This window comes from Oncorhynchus nerka, linkage group LG21, assembly GCF_034236695.1.
Source record: "Oncorhynchus nerka isolate Pitt River linkage group LG21, Oner_Uvic_2.0, whole genome shotgun sequence".
NCBI classification, from domain to species: domain Eukaryota; kingdom Metazoa; phylum Chordata; class Actinopteri; order Salmoniformes; family Salmonidae; genus Oncorhynchus; species Oncorhynchus nerka.
Window position 1 is genome coordinate 31,701,214 of NC_088416.1, and position 21,104 is coordinate 31,722,317.

A 21,104-nucleotide genomic window follows, 5' to 3' on the forward strand; every position below is an offset into this window, starting at 1 on the left:
ACGTTACGTTGCGTAGGAGAACGACAATAGCTGGCTAGCTAACCTAGAAAATCGCTCTAGAAATCCAATATGTTTTGTGATTTGGAGACTTTATGAAGATTATATTTGATACTCAAAATGAGCTCCAAGTATACATTGCATACTTGCAGTAATTCAGATGAGATGCACTATATTCTTAATGGCTATAAGGCTCAAAATCTTACTCTGGTCCATATGCTGATCATAAAATGAAACACTTGACTGGGTTAATGACACTCATTGGTGAGTGGAATGGAGTAGTGATCTGATATTCTTGTGTAATGTCTGTTTTCTTCTTCTGTACTAGTAGAATCATTACATGAACATAGACCATGGATACTGTTACTGCATTTAGGAGTGAAAGCCATAACGGGAAGACAGATAGATAGATAGATCGATTCGATCTGAGAGTGAGAATTATTTTCTGAAAAGAGAACTTGGTGCAACAAGGCATAGAACAGAGCGTGCAGGAGGCAGGGTGTACACGTTAAAATGACATCTGGAGGCTGGGGGCAGCAAGGCGAACTAAAGAGCGACTTTGCTTGGAATTAGTAGGCAAAATGATGGAAATTCAGGGTGTTTGAACTGAGGCTGAGGAAGTCTTTGTTTTACTTCCTCTTAGTGTTTTCGGTATGCAGAGGGGCTCAGTAGAGTGGACTGGTATCCTAAAAGAAGACGTGAAACTGCTGTTCTGACTCATTGTGTTACTCTGTCTGTACAGGTGCAGTGTGAGGATATGACTCACCTTTGCCTCTAGCTGTGACTCTTCACAGGCGACACAGGGAGAGACAGTGATGAGTCTCTAAAAAGGTGAACAGGAACGGAGTATAGCCAGCCACACACAGAGCCCTGGTAAAGCTCTGGTAATCCAAAATGACATTTTGAAATCCAATTGTGAGGAGCAATTTTCACAATAGGGGCAGAATATTGCCTCCGGGGAAAGGCACACACAGCAGGCAAACCACGATCAAAACACAGACGTCAAGCTTGAACTGAGGATTTCTTCAAAATGCGTAATTAGTGAAGATCCATTGGGGGAAAAAACTAGCAGGAACTGCTAAAACGTAAATGATGATATGTGTGTGTTAGATGGCATTGGCCTTGTTATCCCTGGTGATTTGGCCTCTGTTTTCACCTAATGTTGTCTTTTCTGACAAGGTGAAGTAATTAAGAGCCAATTGCGGCACTGTTGGAGGAGTTATAACTGGTCTGTGAGGAGGCTGCAGGATGAACAGCAATGATGCATTACTGGGCTTTCGGTGGGCTGCAGGATTACATAGTGGTGAGGAGTCTACCTGGGCGCCTGGAGGTCAGAGGGAGTTGTTGACTCTTCAGGGCAGTTCACTATGGGAGGTGTCCTGAGTTGTCTCATTAAACTAATGTTAACTAAGAACACAAGAGCATTGGATCAGAAAAGCCCCTCTGTAACAATAGACTAAAGAAGGACATCTCAGCCTTTTAATCCAAAACTGAGATCCGAGTCATTTGTCATCATCAAGCTTCCTCAAATTCCCCTCACCATCATGCTCAGTTCTTTCACTCATCCCCAGCCAGTGTAGCGCAAGTCTGTAGAGCTTTACACTGAGCAATGGATGGTTTATTCCAATTATCCAACCCATCGTCTGTTGTAGGATGGAGCATTTCTAGACCAAATGAAGAGGAATCTACATGATTATCAGTTATTGTAAACTAGTCCTAATTCCAAATGATTTATTGTTGTAGTTGCCCAATATACGTTCATGCACCAGTTGGTTATGCATTGTTTACGTATGTATAGTGTTTGACAGTTCTAAGCCACTGCAGGTTGAGATGACTATAACGGAGATTATATTCAGTGTGTCATATCATCTTGGGAAACTAGGATCTCCTCACGGTAGCAATCACAGCGCTTCACAGACTATGACCAATGAAACAGACCTGCCCCCTCCTGGCACCACTGCCAAATTAGGAAATGTTAATGAGACTGCACGAGTCTACTCAACTGATGACCTTAACCAGTTCATTATAGATTCTAGAAATGTACTAGTTCATGGGTGCTCAGCATCTCTTTCCTACTTTAATTGTCACTGATTCTGTCTTCTTTCTCATTGTCTGAGATTATTTCTCATTGTTCATGAAACTCAGACATGTATCAATATCCTGAATTCAACTGTTTAGCGAGAGCTGCCGTCATGCCATCCCAATCTCAGCACCACTGAGTCTTTGCCCAGCCTGGCAGTGTGCCACTCAGAAAGGCACGTTCCCTCCATGCTGTCCCACTGGGGGAGGAAATCCAGGAAGCGTGTTGCACACATGCTGTAATTAAGGCAGGCTAAAGACACACACTCACCACCATGCACACACCCACACACTCACCACCATGCACACACCCACACACTCACCACCATGCACACACCCACACACCCACCACCATGCACACACCCACACACTCACCACCATGCACACACCCACACACTCACCACCATGCACACACCCACACACTCACCACCATGCACACACCCACACACCCACCACCATGCACACACCCACACACTCACCACCATGCACACACCCACACACTCACCACCATGCACGCACTCACCACCATGCACACACCCACACACTCACCACCATGCACACACCCACACACTCACCACCATGCACACACCCACACACTCACCACCATGCACACACCCACACACTCACCACCATGCACACACCCACACACTCACCACCATGCACACACCCACACACCCACCACCATGCACACACCCACACACTCACCACCATGCACACACCCACACACTCACCACCATGCACACACCCACACACTCACCACCATGCACACACCCACACACTCACCACCATGTACACACCCACACACTCACCACCATGCACACACCCACACACTCACCACCATGCACACACCCACACACTCACCACCATGCACACACCCACACACTCACCACCATGCACACACCCACACACTCACCACCATGCACACACCCACACACTCACCACCATGCACACACCCACACACTCACCACCATGCACACACCCACCCACCCACCACTTATGTTGCTGCCATACTTTTTTACTATTGTTGTTGTTATTATTATTATTTATCCTGGTACCTGTCACTTTCTCATAATCTCTGCCTACATGTACATATCTACCTCAATACTCCAGTATCCCTGTACATTGTACATTTGGTGCTGGCACTGACCCTGTATATAGCTTATTTATTTTTTCTCATGTTTTGTTTGAGTTTTTTCTTAGTTATACTATTTTGATATTGAATACTTCACTGTTGGGTAGGGTTTGCAAGTTAAGTATTTCACAGTACTTGTGCATGTGACAAATTAAACTTCTATGACACGATCATGTTGTGCTAGGATAGGTGGCGTGAGCAGAATAAGCAGTCATTTGTTCCCATTTTTGTGCTGATGCACAGTACTATGTCAATGTAGCAGTAGAATAACTTGCTAATACACTAAATGACCAAAAGTATGTGGACACCTGCTGGTCGAACATCTCATTCCATTCCATCTCATTAATATGGAGTTGGTCCCCCTTTGCTGCTATAACAGCCTCCACTCTTCTGGGAAGGCTTTCCACTAGATGTTGGAACACTGTTGCAGGGACTTGCTTCCATTCAGCCACAAGAGCATTAGTGAGGTCGAGCACTGATTTTTGGCTGATTAGGCCTGTTTGATGGGGTTGAGGTCAGGGCTCTGTGTAGGCCAGTCAAGTTCTTCCACACCTCAACAAACCATTTCTGTATGGACATCGCTCTGAAACAGGAAAGGGCCTTCCCCAAACAACATAAAGTTGAACGCACAGAATCATCGATAATGTCATTGTATGCTGTAGCATTAAGATTTCCCTTCACTGGAACTAAGGGGCTTAGCTGAACCATGAAAAACAGCCACAGACACATTATTCCTCCTCCACCAAAGTTTACAGTTGGAACTATGCATTGGAGCAGGTAGCATTCTCCTGGCATCCGCCAAACCCAGTTTTGTCCGTCAGACTACCAGATGGTGAAGCGTGATTCATCACTTCCGAGAACTCGTTTCCACTGCTCCAGAGTCCAATGGCAGCGAGCTTTACACCACTCCAGCCGATGCTTGGCATTGCACATGGTGATCTTAGGCTTGTGTGCGGCTGCTCAGTCATGAAACCCCATATCATGAAGATCCCAACGAACAGTTCTTGTGCTGACGTTGCTTCCAGAGGCAGTTTGGAACTCGGTAGTGAGTGCTGCAACCGAGGACAGGCGATTTCTGCGCGTTATGAGCTTCAGCACTCGCCGGTCCTGTTCTGTGAGCCTGTGTGGCCTACCACTTCGCGGCTGTGGCGTTGTTGCTCCTAGACGTTTCCACTTCACAATAACAGCACTTACAGTTGACCGGAGCAGCTCTAGCAGGGCAGAAATTTGACGAACTGACTTGTTGGAAACTTGTTGGAAAAGTGGCATCCTATGACGGTGCCACGTTGTAAGTCACTGAGCTCTTCAGTATGGGCCATTCTACTGCCAATGTTTTTATATACAGTGTATCTTTGTTTTCTTGTTTCCCTTCCAGCAGAGGAAGACATTGTCTCAATGGCGGACTCCACCATCACAATAGATCACATCGAAGGGGAGCTTTTCAGAATCGAGCGGATACGTGATGTTCTAGTACGGAGGGAATCCGAACTAAGATACATGTGAGCATTTTTTAAAATAACTATCCAATCATACCAACACTCAGTTTCGGACTCTTTTGGTGATTTATCAAAGCCCTCTAGTATGAGGTAGAAGAACAGGATACACATGTTGGGCCTTTTCAGTCACACATAACATCCATGCCCTGGCTCCTTGTGGAATGGGTTGTGGTTGAACTGTAAGCAGGTTTTCACAGGGCTCATTTAGGGTTGATCCCCTCAGACTTGGTGACGCTCCACATATGACAGCATCTAGCAATTGTGCATGAAGGCGAATACTGTGTAGAGGACAGCAGCCTGCTGTCCTATTAGTCTACCAGCTCAGCTCGTACACTTGTCTCAACACTGCACATGGACTTTGTTCTAAGAACAAACGGTTTTATACTCCTCTCTGTCCGATCCCCTTGGCTGTAATGTTTCTTCTTCATTATTGTGACATGTGCAGGGGAAAGAGGGGAGAGACTCAGAGAAAAGATAATGATGCTGGGTATGGGGAGGTCCAGTTGCTGGGGAGATGTGCACCGATGCGTACAGTAGCCTACATTCTCACTGTTCCTCCTCAAGACCTTAACTTTCTGGGTTGGAGCTGACATATAAGAATCCCTCGAAGTAAAACATCCTATGGGATTTCTGTAAGAATCAGTATGATTACTGAACACTAACCCTGCTCTACACTAACAATAATCACTATTGGCCTGGTAAACAACCGCACTTCCGCTCACCATTACGTAGATGAGCAGAGCGGCACAGAGAGCTTTTCTCACTTCTTACTGTATCTGTGATTCCTCGTCTTTCATCTCCAGGGACAGGTGCATATTGGCGCCAGTCGCTGCAGCGCTCAAGGTCTTTTCAAGGCTGACCACAGCTCTAACAGAGAGAAACTGAACAGTGATAGCATAATACCTTTGTTCATGTGGAAAGGTAATTATTGTTAGGTTTCTGATGTGTAAAGTAGCTTGTTTCCTTATCTACTTAGGTGGAAGTGAAATTAAAAACGAACAACATGACATGGTTTACTTATGGAATTAAATGAGAACTCTCATTTGCATGCAGTGCATTAGGTGTATGCAGTTCAGTGTGTATTCTTTAATGCTGTAGGCCCCACGAGGTGCTTTATTGTGAACGTGTAATGTCGGGATGCAGCTTCAGACACAATGACAGGGCAATACAAAGGGAATCCATATTAAAGCACGTACACAATTTCCACGCAAATAAGCTGTGATGCAGGTACTGTATTGGTCACTCCTATGAAGTGGCTTGAAAAGAATAACACATTCCCCGTGTTTAAAGGGCTTGGGGCATGTTTATCTAGGAGTTCATTTTCCTCTTATTGTCTGACGGAAAAGCCCAGTTATCCAGAGCCTCAGTGTCTGACCAGTATTGTTTACTTAAACCTCCCTACCTGAGTCAATTAGTGAAATGAGATATGATGCAGCTGCAGCTCAGATAGATGGGGAGTGACTCATTCTCAGAGGCCCTGTGGCATCCGAGTTAATTCAGCTAATAAACCCTCAGGCAACAATAATTTCAGTCCACCTGGGAAGAGGAGAAAGCTAATTTAGTTCGCCATTTCCACTGAAGTGGTTTCTGTCTGTAGGATAGGCTAATATGGTTATTGCTATCATGTCTATGTTTACCAATCTGAAATGGGAAATCGCTTAAATTCTATAGCGTTACATTCTACTATGTATTTGTCCAAAAAAAATGTACTATGTTCAAATCGCTTGTGGAGTCACAAAATTGTATTTTTAAATAAAAGTAATTATCTCTACACTCATCTAGAGTATCTCTCCCAGTCTCCTAGCTCTGCCTGTCAGGCAGTTTTTTCAGTCGGCAGCAATTATTTTTTAATCGCCATAATTCGCTGTTGTTATATTGACCACGTTCTAATGGAGGAGTCATTGCAGAAGCTGAGAGCTTTAGGAAAGTTATGCCTCAGTAGACAGGACAACTCCAGGGTTGTCTGGCACATTGTGGTCCCAGGGGAAGGGTGATCACATCAGAAGGTCCTCTATGTCACAACCCTTATTACTGCCCAGCAGGATCTGTCTGACTGTAGTGACTGTCTGTCCTTAAGTGTTAACCCTAGTGTGGGGTTATACATGCAAGCCACAGTGTCTTCAGAGAGACCACTCAACACTGGAGCCAGCATCATTGTATCTTTAAGACTACAATCTCTCCGTCCTCTGTATGGGCTTCAATTGTTCTGTCAATAAGAGCAATTAGGATTGATTCCTGAGTGTCAGACTAAGTGTAGTACAGGGAGAAGAACAGCCACTGTATTGACAGTCGATATGTGACAGGATCCGATTCTCACCTAGTCCTGGTTTCTCTTCCTCTGGGTCATACTAAATGGCTGTGAAGAAAGATTGCCTTTGAAGTATATCAAAGTGGTTTATGATTGAGAATGAAATAGATTCCTCCATTTTTTCCCCCCTCAGGATGGACGACATTCAGCTTTGCAAGGAAATCACACGGCTGAAAAAAGAACTTCAGAAGCTGGTGTCTGTTTCAGGTAGGCTACCATACACTCTTAGAAAAACGTGTTCCAAAAAGGTTCTTTGACTGTTCCCTTAAGAGAACCCTTTTTGGTTCCAGGTAGAAGCCTTTTTGGTTCCAGGTATAACCGTTTTGATTTCCAAGTAGAACCCTCTGTGGAAAAGGTTCTACATGGAACACAAAAGGGTTATTATACCTGTGACCAAAAGGGTTCTATCTGGAACCAAAAAGGGTTCTTCAAACCCTTTTTGGTTTCTAGATGGCATATTTGTTATGTGAGGTGACTCTCTCTCTGTGTGAGGTGAGGTGTTCAATTCACATTATAGAGAGCACACACTCGCTGTGCCAGAAAATGAGGAAATATCTGCATCAAAAGGGCTTATGGTCCAGCTAGTGCTCTAGGAAAGCTAATAATAAAAGATTTGCAGGACAGACAAGCAGAAGATTTGGAGCACAACGTCCTCATTATCTCAGCTTATCATTTCAATGTTTCAGCGCCAGCCTCTCTCTGAATTATCTCACATTTGGTAGGTTAGATCCAGTGGTAATGCTATCCACGCCACTTTCTCAGTATTATAACAGGAACACCATGCACAGTCATCTGGTGGTTACAGATCCATCAGCCTAATATTCATTTGCCTGGTTCTTAATCTTGAACTGGAGCTGTATCAATGCTTAATGATTCCTAACATCTATGATTACTATATGAACTGTCTGTGACTGCTGTATGACCACTCCATGACTAGACTGTCTGTATGACTCCAGACACAGACAAATCCAACGAGGACCGGCAGAGGGAGGAGGAGTTGCTGCAGCAGATCCACAAGCTGGTGGAGACCAGGGACTTCCTGGTGGATGACGTGGAGTTTGAGAGGCTCAGGTGAGTGCTGCCATGATCTTAAAGGCAAGGAGGGTTGGGCCATCATGTTCTTAAAGGCAAGGGCTACCGTAACTATCCATGTTGCCGAAGTAGCATCTAGTGACTATTAATATTGGTGACACAGTCATTGTCACCTCTGAGCCATACTGTATCTGAGCCAGTTGGGGAACATTCTTCCATGTCGCTGTCAATGTGAATTAAACCCACGCGATCGATCTGTTGAGGTGGATTTAAAAGGGTATTTTTCACTTCTGTGGTTTATAGAGTATTGTATTCTCTCTAGAGGCTGGGCTGAGCGTTGTGTGTTGCTCAGTGTATATTTAGTGTACATAACAGTGAGTCACGCGGAGGAAGCAAGCCCCTTCCACATTGCATGTGTTTACAGCACTAAATTAGCTGTCTTGCATGTCAGGCATCCCTGCTTCTCTGACTACAAGTCTAAGTGACACTTTTGACAGCTCTCAGAAAGGTGGGTGATACGTGGGAAGCAGATACTTAATAATTTACAGTAAAGTGATGTTGACAGTAGAAAATCATGAAGAGAAAATGATGCATTGTTAAAGGGAATTCACACCATCCACACATGCGAACAAATGTCAGAGGTGTTCTTTTATGCCTCTGTCTCTATCCAGTTGTTTGGTTGGTTATTTGTTTATTGTGTGTGTGTGTGTGTGTGTGTGTGTGTGTGTGTGTGTGTGTGTGTGTGTGTGTGTGTGTGTGTGTGTGTGTGTGTGTGTGTGTGTGTGTGTGTGTGTGTGTGTGTGTGTGTGTGTGTGTGTGTGTGTGCGCGCGTGCGTGCGTGCGTGCTTATGTATGACTGTGTTTTATGGCAACAGGGGCTGTGAAAGCTATAGGAAGATTTTACCCTTTGTTAACTGTGCTCATACCACTAAATCTCCTTCAACAGAGAGAGAGAGGAGGACAAAGAAATGGCAGATTTCTTGCAGTCTAAATTCCCAAAGACCTCAAAGAAAAAAGGTATGTGTAAATGTGTTACCATAGTGCTGTGTAGTCAAGGTTCAAATATGAAGCTTCCTTATGTGCAGTTAGTCCAAGACGCATTGAATGAACCAAGTTAAAATATGATAACATTAACAATGCTGATGAGGATGATAATGATGTCTCTTTTTTCCCCAGATGTCACAGAGGACCGAAGAATGACCTCCAAAGCCCAGCAGACTTCGTCCACTCCCTTCGTCACCAAAACTGGTCTCACCCTTCTGAAGGAGTGTTGCGGCTTCACATGCTCTGTCATGTAGACTCCCTGCCCTGTGGAGAGACGGAGACACGTTGTTGGTTTCTGGATGGGGTTATTTGTGTTGAGTGGGCAGACAGAGCTCTCATACTTCGACTATAACCCTAAACATATGTACAGTGACGGTTGGGACTGTGTTCCCATCAATTAATTTATTGCTGGGTCATTGCACCAATTTAGTGCATTTTGAGAAGTGTAAAAAAAAAAACTTTAGATTTCAGCAAATTTTTACATTCTGTAATATATATATGTCATATATATGACTGAGTCAAATAGGCTATAGATATGTCATATATATGACTGAGTCAAATAGGCTATATATATATATGTCATATATATGACTGAGTCAAATAAGCTATAGATATGTCATATATATGACTGAGTCAGATAGGCTATAGATATGTCATATGTATGACTGAGTCAAATAGGCTATATATATGTCATATATGACTGAGTCAAATAGGCTATATATATGTCATACATATGACTGAGTCAGATAGGCTATAGATATGTCATATATATGACTGAGTCAAATAGGCTATATACAGTGGGGAGAACAAGTATTTGATACACTGCTGATTTTGCAGGTTTTCCTACTTACAAAGCATGTAGAGGTCTGTCATTTTTATCATAGGTACACTTCAACTGTGAGAGACGGAATCTAAAACAAAATCCAGAAAATCACATTGTATGATTTTTAAGTAATTAATTGGCATTTTATTGCATGACATAAGTATTTTATACATCAGAAAAGCATAACTTAATATTTGGTACAGAAACCTTTGTTTGCAATTACAGAGATCATACGTTTCCTGTAGTTCTTGACCAGGTTTGCACACTGCAGCAGGGATTTTGGCCCACTCCAGGACCTTGAGATGCTTCTTACGGAGCCACTCCTTATTTGCCCTGGCTGTGTGTTTCGGGTTGTTGTCATTCTGGAAGACCCAGCCACGACCCATCTTCAATGCTTTTACTCAGGGAAGAAGGTTGTTGGCCAAGATCTCGCGATACATGGCCCCATCCATCCTCCCCTTAATACGGTGCAGTCGTTCTGTCCCCTTTGCAGAAAATCATCCCCAAAGAATGATGTTTCCACCTCCATGCTTCACGGTTGGGATGGTGTTCTTGGGGTTGTACTCATCCTCTTCTTCCTCCAAACACGGCGAGTGGAGTTTAGACAAAAAGCTCTATTTTTGTCTTATCAGACCACATGACCTTCTCCCATTCTTCCTCTGGGTGATCCAGATGGTCATTGGAAAACTTCAGACAGGCCTGGACATGCACTGGCTTGAGCAGGGGGACCTTGCGTGCACTGCAGGATTTTAATCCATGACGGCGTAGTGTGTTACTAAAGGTTTTCTTTGAGACTGTGGTCCCAGCTCTCTTCAGGTCATTGACCAGGTCCTGCCGTGTAGTTCTGGGCTGATCCCTCACCTTCCTCATGATCATTGATGCCCCACGAGGTGAGATCTTGCATGGAGTCCCAGACCGAGGGTGATTGACCGTCATCTTGAACTTCTTCCATTTTCTAATAATTGCGCCAACAGTTGTTGCCTTCTCACCAAGCGGCTTGCCTATTGTTCTGTAGGCCATCCCAGCCTTGTGCAGGTCTACAATTTGATCCCTGATGTCCTTACACAGCTCTCTGGTCTTGGCCATTGTGGAGAGGTTGGAGTCTGTTTGATTGAGTGTGTGGACAGGTGTCTTTTATACCGGTAACGAGTTCAAACAGGTGCAGTTAATACAGGTAATGAGAGGAGAACAGGAGGGATTCTTAAAGAAAAACTAACAGGTCTGTGTGAGCCGGAATTCTTACTGGTTGGTAGGTGATCAAATACTTATGTCATGCAATAAAATGCAAATGAATTACTTAAAAATCATACAATGTGATTTTCTGGATTTTTGTTTTAGATTCCGTCTCTCACAGTTGAAGTGTACCTATAAAAAAAATGACAGACCTCTACATGCTTTGTAAGTAGGAAAATCTGCAAAGTCGGCAGTGTATCAAATACTTGTTCTCCCCACTGTATATGTCATATATATGACTGAGTCAAATAGGCTATAGATATGTCATATATATGATTGAGTCAAATAGGCCATATATATGTCATATATATGACTGAGTCAAATAGGCTATGGATATGTCATATATATGACTGAGTCAAATAGGCTATAGATATGTCATATATATGACTGAGTCAAATAGGCTATAGATATGTCATATATATGATTGAGTCAAATAGGTTATATATATGTCATATATATGATTGAGTCAAATAGGCTATAGATATGTCATATATATGACTGAGTCAAATAGGCTATAGATATGTCATCTATATGATTGAGTCAAATAGGCTATATATATGTCATATATATGACTGAGTCAAATAGGCTATAGATATGTCATATATATGATTGAGTCAAATAGGCTATGGATATGTCATATATATGACTGAGTCAAATAGGCTATAGATATGTCATATATATGACTGAGTCAAATAGGCTATAGATATGTCATATATATGATTGAGTCAAATAGGTTATATATATGTCATATATATGACTGAGTCAAATAGGCTATAGATATGTCATATATATGACTGAGTCAAATAGGCTATAGATATGTCATATATATGATTGAGTCAAATAGGCTATAGATATGTCATATATATGACTGAGTCAAATAGGCTATAGATATGTCATATATATGACTGAGTCAAATAGGCTATAGATATGTCATATATATGACTGAGTCAAATAGGCTATAGATATGTCATATATATGACTGAGTCAAATAGGCTATAGATATGTCATATATATGACTGAGTCAAATAGGCTATAGATATGTCATATATATGACTGAGTCAAATAGGCTATATATATGTCATATATATGACTGAGTCAAATAGGCTATAGATATGTCATATATATGATTGAGTCAAATAGGTTATATATATGTCATATATATGATTGAGTCAAATAGGCTATAGATATGTCATATATATGACTGAGTCAAATAGGCTATAGATATGTCATATATATGACTGAGTCAAATAGGCTATAGATATGTCATATATATGACTGAGTCAAATAGGCTATAGATATGTCATATATATGATTGAGTCAAATAGGTTATATATATATGTCATATATATGATTGAGTCAAATAGGCTATAGATATGTCATATATATGATTGAGTCAAATAGGCTATAGATATGTCATATATATGACTGAGTCAAATAGGCTATAGATATGTCATATATATGACTGAGTCAAATAGGCTATATATATGTCATATATATGACTGAGTCAAATAGGCTATAGATATGTCATATATCTGACTGAGTCAAATAGGCTATAGATATGTCATATATATGACTGAGTCAAATAGGCTATAGATATGTCATATATATGACTGAGTCAAATAGGCTATAGATATGTCATATATATGACTGAGTCAAATAGGCTATATATATGTCATATATATGACTGAGTCAAATAGGCTATAGATATGTCATATATATGACTGAGTCAAATAGGCTATAGATATGTCATATATATGACTGAGTCAAATAGGCTATAGATATGTCATATATATGACTGAGTCAAATAGGCTATAGATATGTCATATATATGACTGAGTCAAATAGGCTATAGATATGTCATATATATGACTGAGTCAAATAGGCTATAGATATGTCATATATATGATTGAGTCAAATAGGTTATATATATGTCATATATATGATTGAGTCAAATAGGCTATAGATATGTCATATATATGACTGAGTCAAATAGGCTATAGATATGTCATATATATGACTGAGTCAAATAGGCTATAGATATGTCATATATATGACTGAGTCAAATAGGCTATAGATATGTCATATATATGACTGAGTCAAATAGGCTATAGATATGTCATATATATGACTGAGTCAAATAGGCTATAGATATGTCATATATATGACTGAGTCAAATAGGCTATAGATATGTCATATATATGACTGAGTCAAATAGGCTATAGATATGTCATATATATGATTGAGTCAAATAGGTTATATATATGTCATATATATGATTGAGTCAAATAGGCTATAGATATGTCATATATATGACTGAGTCAAATAGGCTATAGATATGTCATATATATGACTGAGTCAAATAGGCTATAGATATGTCATATATATGACTGAGTCAAATAGGCTATATATATGTCATATATATGACTGAGTCAAATAGGCTATAGATATGTCATATATATGACTGAGTCAAATAGGCTATAGATATGTCATATATATGACTGAGTCAAATAGGCTATAGATATGTCATATATATGATTGAGTCAAATAGGTTATATATATGTCATATATATGATTGAGTCAAATAGGCTATAGATATGTCATATATATGACTGAGTCAAATAGGCTATAGATATGTCATATATATGACTGAGTCAAATAGGCTATAGATATGTCATATATATGACTGAGTCAAATAGGCTATATATATGTCATATATATGACTGAGTCAAATAGGCTATAGATATGTCATATATATGACTGAGTCAAATAGGCTATAGATATGTCATATATCTGACTGAGTCAAATAGGCTATAGATATGTCATATATATGACTGAGTCAAATAGGCTATAGATATGTCATATATATGACTGAGGCAAATAGGCTATAGATATGTCATATATATGACTGAGTCAAATAGGCTATATATATGTCATATATATGACTGAGTCAAATAGGCTATAGATATGTCATATATATGACTGAGTCAAATAGGCTATAGATATGTCATATATATGACTGAGTCAAATAGGCTATAGATATGTCATATATATGACTGAGTCAAATAGGCTATAGATATGTCATATATATGACTGAGTCAAATAGGCTATAGATATGTCATATATATGACTGAGTCAAATAGGCTATAGATATGTCATATATATGATTGAGTCAAATAGGTTATATATATGTCATATATATGATTGAGTCAAATAGGCTATAGATATGTCATATATATGACTGAGTCAAATAGGCTATAGATATGTCATATATATGACTGAGTCAAATAGGCTATAGATATGTCATATATATGACTGAGTCAAATAGGCTATAGATATGTCATATATATGACTGAGTCAAATAGGCTATAGATATGTCATATATATGACTGAGTCAAATAGGCTATAGATATGTCATATATATGATTGAGTCAAATAGGTTATATATATGTCATATATATGATTGAGTCAAATAGGCTATAGATATGTCATATATATGACTGAGTCAAATAGGCTATAGATATGTCATATATATGACTGAGTCAAATAGGCTATAGATATGTCATATATATGACTGAGTCAAATAGGCTATAGATATGTCATATATATGACTGAGTCAAATAGGCTATAGATATGTCATATATATGACTGAGTCAAATAGGCTATATATATGTCATATATATGACTGAGTCAAATAGGCTATAGATATGTCATATATATGACTGAGTCAAATAGGCTATAGATATGTCATATATATGACTGAGTCAAATAGGCTATAGATATGTCATATATATGACTGAGTCAAATAGGCTATAGATATGTCATATATATGACTGAGTCAAATAGGCTATAGATATGTCATATATATGACTGAGTCAAATAGGCTATAGATATGTCATATATATGACTGAGTCAAATAGGCTATATATATGTCATATATATGACTGAGTCAAATAGGCTATATATATGTCATATATATGACTGAGTCAAATAGGCTATAGATATGTCATATATATGATTGAGTCAAATAGGCTATATATATGTCATATATATGACTGAGTCAAATAGGCTATAGATATATGTCATATATATGACTGAGTCAAATAGGCTATATATATGTCATATATATGACTGAGTCAAATAGGCTATAGATATATGTCATATATATGACTGAGTCAAATAGGCTATAGATATGTCATATATATGATTGAGTCAAATAGGCTATATATATGTCATATATATGACTGAGTCAAATAGGCTATATATATATGTCATATATATGACTGAGTCAAATAGGCTATAGATCCAATTTGTAAGTCGCTCTGGATAAGAGCGTCTGCTAAATGACTTAAATGTAAATGTAAATATGTCATATATATGATTGAGTCAAATAGGCTATATATATGTCATATATATGACTGAGTCAAATAGGCTATAGATATGTCACATATATATATGACTTGACTCAGCCAAGTCCATAAATCAACACATATATTCTTCATCGCCATGGTCAAAATAAGTATTCTGGTCTGTGACCATGTTTCAATTAACAAACAGAGGTACTATCCTTTGGACAGAGTGAAAATGACAACGGAACGTTTCCATTCGGATACATTCTTTTAATCTGTAGCAAATGTGGGTCAGCTCCTGGAAATGACTATCTGGCCACCCTTGGATGGTTGGTGTATATTTGTGGACGTACAAATGAGGAAAGCTGTCTGTAAAACCTGTAGTGTGATTTGACACGGTGAGTGACTACGTTTAAAAGCTCTGCAGCAGGAGAGTCATTGAGCACCAGGTTAATGGCAATTATCTTATCCAATTAAAGTAATTAGACAGTATTATGTGTTGCTATGACTGCAATTATCTCTCTTTAATGCATTAGAGCTTGACACTTCATTCCCATGGGCATTGTCTACACAGCTATGACTAGCAAACCTCACTCTGTCTCATGGTGACATTTTACATGGTCACGACTTAACTATGACACTGCGTAACCTTGCTAAAGGCCACTGCTTGCTTGGCTTCCATGCCAGGTGAAAAAAGGAGCTAAAATAGATCCTCCTCTCGGCTCTTTGGTATCTCCCCTCTGGACTAGCTGCTTTACTTTGGTACCTACCCTGTCATTAGCTGTGTCTGATTCCTGGAAAGTCACCAGAATTACATTCAGCTCTCTGCTTTCACAATTCGAATATTGTTTCAATTTCAGTTTCAAATGCCATGTTTAGCTTTTTTTGTTCCCCATGACCTTCTATTACGCTGATTGGTCTGACAGGGATTGCTGTTGTTGCCAATTTGCGATACTTGTCCATTTTTTGTGACAGTAGAGATAAATGTGTGATAGTGAAAACCATGTACTGTGAATGTGGCTTTGACAGATATCTCAGAATATCAAGGACAACTTTCCAAGCATAATGGAGATCAGAATGTCTCCCCTTTGAATGCCTTGAATTACACTGTCTGCTGCTTATTCTATTACAAAACACTCTTTAACCTGACATCTATCAATGAGCGCAGTCTGCTCAATGTAACAGCTCATTCACAATGCTCAGTATGTTTATGTTTCATTCTCTACAATGGTTTAATCCAAACTAACTGGTAGTAGCACATTATCTGGGTGGAAAACGGAACATGTATTTTCACATTTATGATCCTAATGGCCATGGGAGTTGATTGTGATTAGGCTACTTGTTATTATGTTTTGTGGCTTAGAATGTCAGAACTTCTGGTTGTACATATTGTATCGGTTTAGCGTGCTTGTCTAATTAAAGAGTTGCAATGTAGGTTTATTCTCCATTATTAAAACATTATTATTAAATAACTGTTTCAATCTGGACAGTATTACCACCAAACCAGGTAAAAGCTTGTGCAAGGATATTGTAAGCTGGTTATAAGGAGCTAAATTGATTTATTTCAAGATCATGTACATCTTTACCCTAATTGAATCGTATGCTTTCTATACTCTCATCTCTATGAATCACTGCGCCAACAAATGCTTTGTGTTATCAAGTGAGTGTGATAATCAGGCAGTTTTCTTCCTCCTCTTCCACGCTCACATCTCAGAGACATGGGTGGGTGTCGAGAGCATGGGAAACAAAGACACAGGAGCCAGTGGAGGCTGCTGAGGAGAGGACGGCTCATAATAATGGCCGGAACAGAGCAAATGGAATGGCATCAAACACTTGGAAACCATGTGTTTGATGTATTTGATACCATCCCACTGATTGAGCTCCAGTTATTACCACTAGCCCATTCTCCCCCGTTAAGGTGCCACCAACCTCCTGTGACAGGAGCGTTACTGAACTGTCACCACAAAGCAAATGTAATGCGTGGGGTTTTGGCTTTAACATCTAACCTAATTACAAAGAGCATTCTGCCACATGCGTGTGCAACTGTCATGACAACGGCCCATGATGGGAGTGATGGTGTTGCTCTACACTGGTAGGAACCAACTGTTTGTATTTTCGCCCCAGAGCCCGTTTCTCCTCACCTCAGCCCCCCTGCGCTGCTCACACAAATGACTCATCCAAGGATTGTGATCCACTGGCTTTTTCTTTCTCTGAAATCCTTCACTCCATAGCAAGTCCACCCCTGGGGGACCATTTGCAAAGGAAAGCTGATCCTAACAAATAATAATACACACTGCTTCAGAATGGAAAACTGTAAATTGACAACACAGTAGCCTATATCCTGTTCAAGAGTTTGGTTTACTGGACCTAATGATATGGGTGTTTTAGATGTAATTATTGTTTTGCAAGATATTGTTGTGGATTGAAGATACTTGAAGACTCAATCATTTCTGTGGCATTTACCTGACAGCTGAGAGAAAGGCACAGCGGGTTGCAAATTACCAGACTGCGTCAGTGAAGACACCTCACTGCATTTCATTTGCAGGCCAAAAAAAAACATATAATCAAGCAGCTGCACAGAGAGAATTCAGACACATTACTTCCAACCCACCCTAATTGGAAGCTGCTGATTCTCAGCTAGCTCGTTCTCATATGCGGCGTGGGCCGAGACATTAAACAATCCCTGCACAGAAGATAACACGCCTCACCAATTAGGGACCCTTTCTGGCAAACACATGTTTCTCTTTTTCTTTCTTCCTCCTCTGGTTGTGAGTTGTTATGACCGAAACACTCAAAGCAGGTTCAGACAAATCAATTCCTTGTAAATACAACCCCATAGTCAGGGCTGTATGCTCCCCTGCTGTACGTATTCTGTTCCCTTGACAAATGATTTTGACATTTACACCAGTGAAACTAAAGAAGACATCTCAGTGTGCATGTCAGATATGAAGAGAGGTGGCACATTGGGAGGGATCAGGAGGCTGCCCACTGGAAGCTGTTGGTGGAGTGGAGGAATATCTCAGGCCTCTCACAGAGGGCCAGAAGAATAACCCAGCATGCCTTAATAACATGCGTCCTGCTCCAACTGGATGCAGCCACTCTTCACAGTTTTGTTCCCTAGCAACATGTCACCTTGCCTTTCAATGTAATGTTGTTGTTATTGACGAATGTAGAAATGAAGGCTGTGAGATTATTATTTTTTTTATAATTGAAAGCATGGTGTCAGAGATAGCATGCTGAGGTGAGGGGGTTTAAGTTAACAATAGAGGTGTTAGAATCTATGTCAACATTTAATCCATTAATAACCGTTAATAATGCTTTACAACATTAATCCATTAATAACTTAAGCACTGTGCGTTTAGTGACATGAAATAAATTAAGTATAGGTTCATAATGGCATCTCAATTCTACATAAAGGAAATTTAAATCATGTGGTTTTGCAAATTTGCCTAGGAAGCATAGGTGAACACAAATTGCAAGAGATGGCCTTTCCAACCTTGCATGTTGCTGCCTGTCTTTCTACTGCGTCTCCATTGACCTGTGACCTGTGCCCTGTGACTGTGACTGGTCTAATTGAATTCATTAGTGGAGGATTAGAAAACTGTTGAAGTGTGACAATGAGAGATTGAATCAATACTGGTTGATAGAGCTGTAAAATACTACTTCTATTGAATTGTGTTATCTGACTCAGAGGAAGAGTTGATGAGAGTTGAGACCCTTTCCTCCATCACATTCTATGCATTTCTGCAACCTTTTCTTGATCAACTTGAACAGTATTTACATTTATAACACAATGTATTCTGAAAAGAATCTAACAATTGGATGATCTAGTGTACAACAGCTAAATAATGATATTCAATGTATCAAGTTACTGTCGATTATGTCTCAGTTCCCAGTTCAATATGTGATATGCAAGATCTTGTAAACCATTGGCTCAATAACCGGAGATAGGAGAAATTGACATTGACTTGCTTCCAAATTGCATGGAAATTTTTATATTTTCTATTCATCTTTATCACATTGACAGTGATGATGTGACCGAATTTTATGTGACATTTCTGTCTATTGGCTCAGAGCTGGGCTCAGTATTGGTGACCACTGGCATTTTGCAGTCCCTATATTGAACCCATGAGCTTCCTCTGAGAGAACAAATCACGCTGTGCCAGCGACTGTCTTTCAGTTGTGGATTGGACAGGTCCATGTAGGCTGGCTATTGGTTCACTGCAGTGGTCACCAAGACTTTGCATTGGAACACACTGGTACCCTTACTTACCAGAAAGACCATTTCTCACACCCATTGTTCAACATAAGATAGCATGGGCCACCCTGATTCAAGGGCTTATCACTCCCTAAACATTTTTATACCAACATTTCCTAATAAGAATTCCCCATTGCATTATGACTATGGTATACATAGGCCAGAATGGTTCATTCTCTCTGTAATCATCCAGATTGTTTTTGCTAGTGTTAATTTCATGGGTACAGATCAGTGGAGGCTGCTGAGGGGGGGGGGCTCATGATAATGTCTGGACAGCAAATGGAATGGCATCAAACACATGGAAACCATGTATTTAATGTATGTGATACCATTCCACTCATTCCGCTCAAGTTCTTACCAGGAGCATGTCCGCCCCAATTAAGGTGATACTACCAACCTCCTTTGCTACAGTTGAAATACACTTGGAATCAGATGGACAATTGAATGCCATTGAAATACACATCCTGTACGTGGAGCAAAATGTCACAGTGAATGGCCAGTGCCTTTTCAGTCTCTGTGCTGTGGAACCCAGTGATGTCAGAAAGCCCCTGGGTGTGACAGGCCAGCAGCAGAGAAGAGCACAGTGATGGTTACCCTGATTCTGTCTTTACTCCCAGACTCATGAGACCCTTAATGAACAAAACAAACATTCCAGGTGCAACACAGCAACTCACATCTGATGACCACAGACAGTGACCATCTCTCAAACACTATCTTCTGCATGTTCAATATTCACACTCACACATGCAGTGACCTGCTCTGAAACACTCTCGCAACCTCAAAGCACCTGCAACCAAATCAGTCACACACAGGAAGATATGACATTTTTATTAGTGATATTATGGAATCATATCTGTGAGGTACAGAACAGTAAAGGCAGAGACGGTGAGAGTAACACCTCTAAAGTGTTTTCATTTTCGTCTCACGTGAGTCATTCTGAGTCACTCCTAGCAACTTTGCGGCATAACAAGTCAATTATTGTGCTTTTCTCCTGTATATCTCAGCCTCTTTGAGGAAGAAAACAACATTTAAGGAATGTAATTTGCAGGTTATTTAGTTTAAATGCACAAACTATTCAATATTCTAGCTATGCTATGACATTACAATGTCATAGCATCTACAGTACATAGTATTTGTTCTTTTGTTGCACATATTGTCATTACTATCTAAAAATACTGTAATAAAATAATATAGACGTGCACAGTAAATGAAGTGAAATAGCCTATATGAAATAGAAACCATATAATGACATAACTAGCGACTAAATCTAACATATCTGCCATAACCCTAACATGTACATGATCTATAAAGAAACAGTGCGACCTGGTGGCAGAAAACTGAATTAGTTGAAATTGC

At 40.0% G+C, this 21,104-nt stretch overlaps 1 protein-coding gene across 1 annotated transcript in view; it reads left to right on the plus strand.

The window, feature by feature from the left end:
- Positions 1-9,342, plus strand: part of zgc:171844 (uncharacterized protein LOC100151763 homolog) — a 10,126-nt gene extending 784 nt beyond the window's left edge. The window contains exons 2-6 of the mRNA XM_029650302.2: positions 4,584-4,707; positions 7,146-7,219; positions 7,969-8,083; positions 8,991-9,061; positions 9,221-9,342. Coding sequence (XP_029506162.1) covers positions 4,584-4,707; positions 7,146-7,219; positions 7,969-8,083; positions 8,991-9,061; positions 9,221-9,342 — 506 coding nt within the window. The remainder of the gene's footprint in view (positions 1-4,583; positions 4,708-7,145; positions 7,220-7,968; positions 8,084-8,990; positions 9,062-9,220) is intronic.
- Positions 9,343-21,104: the final 11,762 nt, after the last annotated feature.